At 46.5% G+C, this 9,214-nt stretch overlaps 1 protein-coding gene across 1 annotated transcript in view; it reads left to right on the top strand.

Moving 5' to 3' along the window:
* Window positions 1-4,535: 4,535 nt before the first annotated feature.
* Window positions 4,536-9,214, top strand: part of GTF2F2 (general transcription factor IIF subunit 2) — a 71,353-nt gene continuing 66,674 nt past the window's right edge. The window contains exons 1-3 of the mRNA XM_056861767.1: window positions 4,536-4,604; window positions 6,308-6,381; window positions 7,828-7,846. Coding sequence (XP_056717745.1) covers window positions 4,539-4,604; window positions 6,308-6,381; window positions 7,828-7,846 — 159 coding nt within the window. The 5' untranslated portion in view covers window positions 4,536-4,538. The remainder of the gene's footprint in view (window positions 4,605-6,307; window positions 6,382-7,827; window positions 7,847-9,214) is intronic.

The raw sequence follows: 9,214 nt of genomic DNA, 5'->3' as shown, positions 1-9,214 counted from the left end.
CCTGGGCAAATACTAGCGATTCAGTCGTTTCAGGAGCTCAAATCTCTGCCACTCTTCAGAATCAAAGGACCTTCTCAATTTTTCTTTGGTTACAGACCTGGGTGCAAAACCGGACTTCTCCCTCTTGAACCAAGTTCATATGACAATTGCATCTGTGAAGTGGTTGGCGGAGTGTGTTACAATAAACAGTCATTTATTAATGATAACATACTGTGCTGGGACCTGGCAGTCTTAACAAATTAGTCTGTTATAGCCTCCTGTGATTTGTACTGAGAGAGAGAAAGATGGTAGTCCCCTGTTGATGCTAACCAGGCAGAAGATGGTGGGGTGAGTGGGGGGGGGAGACAAATGAACCAGGGTATCGACTCCCAAAATGAATTGTTGCTGAATATACTTTTGAAATGTAATGAGAAGAGAAACAGTTGTTTGTGACAGGCACTGTGGAAATAAAGTATGACTTGTGATATGATTTATAGACCTTGATTTGGAAACGCATGAGTTCAGTTCATGGATCAGATGAAAAGATTTGGCAGGCCTGAAGCTCCGTATTGGTACAGTTTGTGCTGCTGTCCCCGTGTGGATAATGACCCAACCAAGAAAAGGGGGGAATCCCCTCCCCAAAAAAATTCTGAATCAGGAAAAGGAGACTTCTGGGCTACAGGTTAGCGCTGTTTCTAAAATGCAGCCCACCCCGGATATCTCATAGAACATGATACTACTTTGAATGAATAAATCCCTGAAATATCACCAAAGGAGTTACTGGAACTAAAGCCCCCTAAGTCAACAGAGCAGTGGGTGAGCTGAGAAAATTAAATCCAGAGGGAGGAACCAGGCGAGAGCAGCCAAAACCAGGATGCCAGAGTGGACTAGGCTGGCTACAGAAACGTTCATCTGGCCCTTGAGATGGCTGAAATGAAGCCAAAGCGGAACACGAAGGCAATATGGAGCCAGACAGGAGGTAGACCCTTCTTGGGAAAGCGTTCTGCCAGAATCAGAACGGGAACAGTTGGGGGCTTTGGCAAGGGGAATGGAGCTCAACGTTTTCCTCCAGACTTATAACCAGGCTGTACTCCAGCCCAAATCCAGTTCGCTCCCTTCCCTACCTGTGTAAAAGAATAACTCGGGAACTGACATGGGCCTGCATTTGCCATTCAGTATTTTTCCCCCAGGATGATGACAAGTTTTCCCACCTGCTCCTCTTTATCAAGCCAACAGTGATTTCTTGAGGAAAGTATGTACAGTTTCATGTATTATTGAAAGTTGCTGGAGGCACTGTTTGACTTTTCTTCAGGCATCTTGGCCAAGCTCTGTCTGCATGGACACTGTCTTAACCAGCTGTTCCTTTTCAGTTGCCAAGGTAACGTGATCAAGGTTAAACTAAATCCAGATTCAGTGACTTTTAAAAACAAAGCCATTAGCTACCGATTTAGAGATGTTAGGACAAATCAAATGTCAAAATCAATGACATGCAAAATGGAGCAATTAACTTTCCGCAGAGGCCGGGGCAACAGTTTTTATTCTGTAGTGCGCTACGAAGCAGAACCCGGGTCTTTGTGCAAGTGCATTCCTTAATCAGACGTCTAGATAAGATTGGTGAATATAAAGAACACAGCACGAAAGCTCAATATGATCTATTATGTACAATATACACATGTATGAGATTCCATATACAATAACATATATTCAGTTCTAAACAGAATGACAGTTTTACATATAAACATAAATCAAACATGTGGAATCCAAAAGAGAATAGTCCATGAAGGGTCCAGCAGTACCAAGGAACAGAGTTCTAAATAAGTACAAAAACTTCCAAGTACTGCCCGAATCAGTCAATCTTCCATCAAACTGATGCTGTAGCTACAGTACTTGGAGGTTTTTGTACTTATCCAAGAGCTTAGGTGAGGGAGGGTGGATTTAAAATGTCACAAATCACCTTAGCCTTGAAACGGAACCAGGGCGTACCTGTCTTAGCTGCAGCATATTTCTGTCTGTCGAAATTGTGCTACCGTGTTGGACATCTTTCTTCTTTAAATGTACCAAAAGACCAGCAAAGTTCGCCTCCCTCAGAAGCACTGAAGCATAGCCTGGGATTTCAGTGGGTCTCATAGGGAACAGAAGAGTCGAGGCTGCCAGAACTTGGTGTCAGGCAGCATGAGACGGGCGCATTGTCTCCCTAGCAACCGTTGGAGGAAAAAATCTCTTGCTAGCAAGAGGCATCTGGAGAGCTATTAGCGCATGAGGCCACAAGGGTCAGATGCCGTTTCTTTCTCTCGCAAGCAATTAAAAAGCATAGGCTTCTTCAGAAATCGATATGCAAGAAGAGCCCCAGCCAGAGCAAGTGGGGTTGCTTGTGGGGAGCCTCAGCACAGAAGGAATCTTTTGAGCTGCATGCTCGGGAGGAAGTCAGGTTTACAGGCCGATTAAAAATTCTGCTTCAAGGCTGAGTGACAGCAAAGCCAAATGCGAAACCCTTGCCAAGCCTCTGACAACAACAGGCATTTATTTGGGAGAAGATGCTTCTCTGCCTGCATTAAGGCCCCTGGATTGTCTTTCTGACAGCAGCTCTTTGTGACTCACTGGGGGCTGTCTGGGGGGGATGCAGGGGCTTGTTTCTGGAGGGGGGGAGTAGAGCACAGAAAGGGGGGGAGAGAGAGAGAGGAAAAGATGTCTGAAGCATGCAGAACTTTGAATCCTGGCCATGGTCTGTATTGTGAAAATGCAAGATTGGTCATGTACTCAGATTTAAGGCTGACAATGAGGAAATTTGAAATTGTTCAAGACTTTCTATTCCTTGGCTCCACCATCAACCAAAAGGGAGACTGCAGCCAAGAAATCAGAAGGAGATTGAGGCTGGGAAGGGCAGCCACAAAGGAGCTAGAAAAGATTCTGAAGTGTAAGGATGCGTCACTGGCCACCAAGATCAAGTTAATTCATAATAGGGAAGAATAGTATTCCGTATTACTATGTATGGGTGCGAAAGCTGGACAATGAAGAAAGCTGACAGAATGAAAGTTGATTCCTTCAAAATGTGGTGTTGGAGGAGTTTTATGGATACCCTGGACCTTTTGCCTTGAAAACCCCACCAGGGTTGCCATAAATCAGCTGTGACTTGACGGCCACTTTACACCACCAACTAGCATTTGCCTAGTTTTGTTTTTTAGCTGTAAAGGAGGTGGGAAGCTAGAACAGGCTAGTTTTTAACACATGAAAGCAGAAATCCTAGCCTTTTTGTACCTTGATATAAAATCAACTTTTAAGACTAAATTGATTGCAAAATGATGGGCCTACTCATGCTCAAAGATGGTTCCCCAGGAACTTACATGAGAATCTAAGTGTGTGTGGGTAAGAGAGACACAGACATTAGTGGAAACCGAGACTCAAAGATCCTCCAAAACCAAATTCTGGGCTTTGCACAGGAGCCTGACTAATGCAGCTTCTCCTTCTAAATTCTTGACATTTTCAGTTTTCACATTATTTTTATATAAAGGGAAGGGTAGACAAATATAGATCACAACTCATCTATCAGGAATGGGCTCTGGCTCAACGGGAGAGCATCTGCCCCGCATGTAGGTGGTCCCGGGTTCAATCCTTGGCATCTCCGTGTGCAAGATCTCTGCCTGAGACCCTGGAGGGCTGCTGCTGCTAGCCTGGGTAGATAATACTGATGTCAGTGGACCAAGGGTCTGATGCAGTGGAAGGCAGCTTCATGATCCCAACTCGCTCTACTCCCTCGAAAAGAGGGAGCCCTCTTTTATTCTCTCAACCCTTTTCCAGGGTATTTTTAAATCACCCCTCTTCTTCCATGAACTTTGGCTTCCTCTGTGTACGGAGCTCCACCTCCTGCAGCGGTCATTTTGTGGTTGCACCCACCATAGACTCATACAGTTGGAAGGGACCACCAGGGTCATCTAGTCCACCCCCCTGCACAATGCAGGGAACTCACAACTACCTCCCCCACACACACACCAGTGACCCCTACTCCACGCCCAGAAGATGGCCAAGGTGCCCTCCCTCTCATCATCTGCCCAAGGTCATAGAATCAGAATTGCTGACCGATGGCCATAGAAGAGTTGGAAGGGACCACCAGGGTCATCTAGTCCAACCCCCTGCACAATGCAGGGAACTCACAACTACCTCCCCGCCCCCCCACACACACCCAGTGACCCCAGCGCACGTTTCCCCCACCTGAGCCCTCAAAGCTCTGCATGGGGTGTGTGTGGGGGGTTTATTTTCCAGTTTAGAGAGCGGCGAATCCCAGGCGAAACCTTCCCGCGCATCCCCGGAACTCCTTGCCGCGAGTTTTGCAGCGCCCGCCTGCGCCACGGCCGCGCGAGAGCCGGACACCGCCCGGAAGAGGCGGGGCGGAGGAGGGGGCGCGGCTAGGCGACAGGCCCCGCCCACGCGCCCTCCCTCGGCGCGCGCGCATCTGCGGAGGGGAGGGGTTTGTCCGCCCGCGGCCGCCGTAGAGCGTGTGTGTGCAGCGCCGATCGCGGTCCGGGCGGGTTGGCGGGGCCTGGGGCGTCCAGGGAGGCGCCGCCATGAGCGACAAGGGGGAGCTCGACCTGACCGGCGCCAAGCAGAACACCGGCATGTGGCTGGTCAAGGTGAGGCAGCCCCCCGAGACCCTCCTCAGGCCTCAGCGGGGGGGCGGCGGGGGTTGTGCAGGCCTTGGCCGGCAGGGTTGCCAGCTCCGCGTTGGGAAACACCTGCAGATTTGGGGGGGGGGGTGTCTGCGAGTGTGCGCCTGGGGGTGATTATGTTGGGGGGGGGAGGGGCTTCGGTAGGGTCTTATGCCATAGAGGCATAAGAAAGGCCCTGCTGGATCAGACCCAGGCCCATCCAGTCCAGCAGTCTGCTCACACAGCGGCCAACCACCAGGGGCCTCTAGGGAGCCCCCAAACAAGACGGCTGCAGCTGCATTTATCCTGCCTGTGATCCACAGCACCCAAAATAGGCATGCTCCTCTGATTCTGGATAGAATAGGGATGCATCATGACTAAGAACATAAGAACAGCCCTGCTGGATCAGACCCAGGCCCCTCGAGTCCAACAGTCTGTTCACACAGGGGCCAACCAGGTGCCTCTAGGAAGCCCACAAGCAAGACGACGGCAGCAGCACCATCCTGCCTGTGTTCCACAGCACCTCATAGAATAGGCATGCTCCTCTGATACTGGAGAGAATTGGAATGCAACAGGACCAGTATCTATGAGAACATCAGAAAAGCCCTGCTGGGTCAGACCCAGGCCCCTCAAGTCCAGCAGTCTATTCACACAGCGGCCAACCAGGGGCCTCCAGGAAGCCCCACACACAAGACGACTGCAGCAGCAGCATCCTGCCTGGGTTCCACAGCACCTGATATAATAGGCATATTTGTGATCCTGGAGAGAATAGGTATGCATCAGGACCAGTATCCATAAGCACATCAAAAAGGCCCTGCTGGATCAGACAAAGGTCCATCAAGTCCAGCACTCTGTTCACATAGTGGCCAACCAGGGGCCTCCGGGAAGCCCCACACACAAGACAACTGCAGCAGCAGCAGCATTTGTCCTGCCTGTGCTCCTCAGCACCTCACAGAATGTACATAAGACGAGCAAGTCGTCTTGCTTGTGGGGCTTCCTAGAGGCACCTGGTTGGCCGCTGTGTGAACAGACTGCTGGACTTGAGGGGCCTGAGTCTGATCCAGGTGGGCCTTTCTTATGTTCATATAAGGTTCTTTTAAATAAAATTAGGGAGAGGCCGTGGCTCAGTGGTAGAGCATCTGCTTGGCATGCAGAAGGTCCCAGGTTCAATCCCCGGCATCTCTAGTTAAAGGGACCAGGCAAGTAGGTGATGTGAAGGACCTCTGCCTGAGACCCTGGACAGCTGCTGCCAGTCTGAGTAGACAATACTGACTTTGATGGACCAAGGGTCTGATTCAGTAGAAGGCAGCCTATGACACCTGTGTTCTTGGGAATAAGCTTTCCTGGGGTTGGAAATGGCTGCCTGGTGGAGGGGAAAGGTGTGAATCCTTGTGCTGGATCTAACCTGGTAGCTTGCATTTTCTGTTTAGTTTTAAAAATATATAATGAAACCATTCATATTTATTTATTTATTATTTCCATTTGTTGCCCTGCTCTTCCCGGCCAAAGCTAGGCTCAGAGCGGCTTGAAATACAGACTTGTTGCAATAGTGATTTTCTCTGCTTCCATTAGTAATATATTTTTATTTGGTGGTATTGTCTTCCACCTGATGAAAGAAGACAATTTTTTTTTGTTAAAAAAGAGAATATATTGCATAGATTACTGTATCTTTTCCCATTTCTTTTTAGGTCCCGAAATACTTGTCTCAGCAGTGGAATAAAGCTTCAGGGAGGGGCGAAGTAGGGAAGCTGCGCATCAGCAAGTAAGAGGTTAATGTTTTCTCTCTTTCTGCATGGAGTGAGAAGTCAGGCCTGGGTGGGTCTGCTTTGGGAGACCCTTGGGAAGTAGCCACCAGTGCAGAATACCTTGGCTCCCCTCCTCTGGGGGTCCTGGCTCTCTCTGGGAATCCCTCCTCGTGTACCCTTGGTGCTGAAGGGAGAGGATGCCCTGTCCCCTGCCTCTTCTGTCACAGAACCGGACTTTTTCCTTAACAGCACCAAGCAGGAGTCTGGAACGCTCTTTTGGTGAGGGACTTCAGTCCTTTTCCTTGCTGGTTGTAACTTATTGCTGATTTGTTTTAAAGCTGTGATTTTGTTGAGAATGCGTTATGTTTATCCTTGCTTGTAATCGTTTTGGCTCCTGTGAATGGCAGAGATTATGGTGTATCAACATTGAAACAAATAATAGCCTGGCTGGACATGGTGCTGCCCAGATGGTTTCCTAGGATGTCACGGTTCACCCTGCCTAAGCCCTGGAGCGCTTTTTGAAGTATTTTTTTTAAAAGTGAGAAGTGATGCATGAACTGACAGCTGGGTTCTGAACTCCATCTTTATATTTTTTTTCTTCCTTCACCCCTAGAATCTCACCCTTTAAGATATGTTGGTTACCAGCCCTTGTAATTGCAGATTGATGTGAAAACATGACAGCAAAATTATTAGAACTTAGACTGTAAAGGAAGGAGGTACCTTGGCGTGCGTCCATCTATTCACAAAGTGGCCTGCCTCCTTCCCCTCCTGCTACAGCCGACAGAGCCAGCCTGAAGCTTTGTTCTTTAGGGATCTTAGGTCTTCGGGAAAAGCTTAGAGGGGAAAGTGGGGATCGTCCATGGGAGGGGAAATAAGTGGGAATAGTTGCCCTCTCTTCCACAAATGGAAATGCCATTCCATCGGAGGAACAGCATGGTTGGCTATATGCCCTTCCCAAATTCCGCCATCCTACCCCAAGTAAATCATTTCTTTAAGTAGTTCTGGTTTGTCTGTTTGTCCTCACGTGCCATGCATTCCGTCTTGTGCTCTCTGAGTTTTTTCCCTAGTTGGTATCCATCCAGTGCCATGACTAATTAGGCTCTGCGTGGCGTTGGGTAGGGGCAGCTCTGCTACATCCTCTTTGGTCATTGAATTCTTCATCTATTCAACCAAAAATGCCTCGTTTGTTTGTTTGTTTTGCAATATTGTGTTGCTGTCTTGATTTTAGATCCTGATCACAGTCTGACTCCAAATCCATACCATTTACCATATTTCAGTCTCTCCTAGTATCATGTGAATCATAATATTATTTATAAATGTATTTCCATCACATAGTAGTTTGCATTTACTTTTAAAAATCACTTATAGTCCCGTTCTCTGACTTCTCAAGGATATTCTGACTTTCAGTAGTGATGGAATTATTTATGGGCATTAATGCATCGTATCCTTCCTTTCTTTTACAGAAATCAAGGAAGAACAGAAGTAAGTAAATGCAATACAAGTACGGTAGAAGTAGATTTTTATTGGAGTGTGCCAATTCATTACATTAAAAGCTCTTTTAATATACAGGATAATTAGTAGAGAAGAAAATGTGTGTGTTGATGATCGCAAATGTACCATTACTATTTATAAAGTGCCCAACATTGCTGGGTGCCATACAGAAGTTAAAAATAAAACATGCCCTATCTGGAGGCTTGCAAATTAAATGTAAGATGTGACAGATAAGGGAGGGAAGAGAAGAATTAATTAAGGGAATAAGGGAATTGGGTGAATAAATGTTTCCTCAGGAGGGGGCTTGAATGTAAAAACAGATGAAAAGAGTCAAATTTTCAATGGAACTTATTTCCAGAGACTGGAAGTGGCACGGGAAGGAACTGCAGGCAGGTAATGGAGAGGTTAATATTAAGTTAGTCCAGGAGTCTTGAATGAAGGGCCCAAGCAGGAACTGTTGAGAAAGGAACAAGACCATGGACTCATCTGAAACAAACTGCAAGAATCTAAAAGTTGGTGAAGAGAACTGTTCCAAGGACTTGTATGATATGGATGAGAGAACATTTCATATGAGTGGCAGCATTTGAGACTCTCAGAAGAGCTATAAAAGTAGAAGCAGGAAGAAGAGCAACAAAAAAGGATGCAATAATTAAGCAGGAAATAATAAAGATAATGAACCAACATGTTGGAGGTTTCCGTAGCAAGGAAAGCGCAAGTTGTAGATCAATGGAAAGCAACAGACCTAGGCCAAAACCTGGACACAGGGATGCTAAAGAGAGTCTTTCTTTAAAAAATCAAAAATTGTAATATTCTGAATTTGAGAAGGACAAAGAAGAATATTATTATGAGCAAGGGAAAATACAGTTTTTACTCAAAAGGAAGATGAGTATGAATGTAAGATGACACCATTAAAAATGTTATGCATACTCAAAATAATTATTCAACATAAAATGGCAGAAGGCTCATTTTCGGTTTTGGTACAACATATTAACATGGTTCCCCCTCTGGAATTTGATTCTGGAATTAATTACTTCATGAGTGCCGAGTCCTCTCTAGGGCTTTAGTCTGGAATGTTTTCAACCTGCACTCTCGACTTTTCTCCCCACCCCCCTTGCCTTTTGCCAATTTCCAGCCACTTAAACAAAAAATGTATTTAAAAACTCTCAGAGTAATAGAAAATAATTTTGTTTTGCTTAATATTCATCTGGATACTTTTTTTAAATAACTTACAGTATATGTTGAAGTTTGAAAAAATCTCCTCCCTTTCCCAATCCTGTCAGCAACCCTGCAACCTTCTGCAGTCTGTGGGGTGTAAAAGGAGCCAGAATTTATTATATGCCGGTTTCTTTGCCTTCCTCT

This window comes from Euleptes europaea, chromosome 16 (genome assembly GCF_029931775.1).
Source record: "Euleptes europaea isolate rEulEur1 chromosome 16, rEulEur1.hap1, whole genome shotgun sequence".
Lineage (NCBI taxonomy): Eukaryota > Metazoa > Chordata > Lepidosauria > Squamata > Sphaerodactylidae > Euleptes > Euleptes europaea.
The sequence above is the reverse complement of the archived record's forward strand: the minus strand, read 5'-3'. Positions and strand labels throughout refer to the sequence as shown.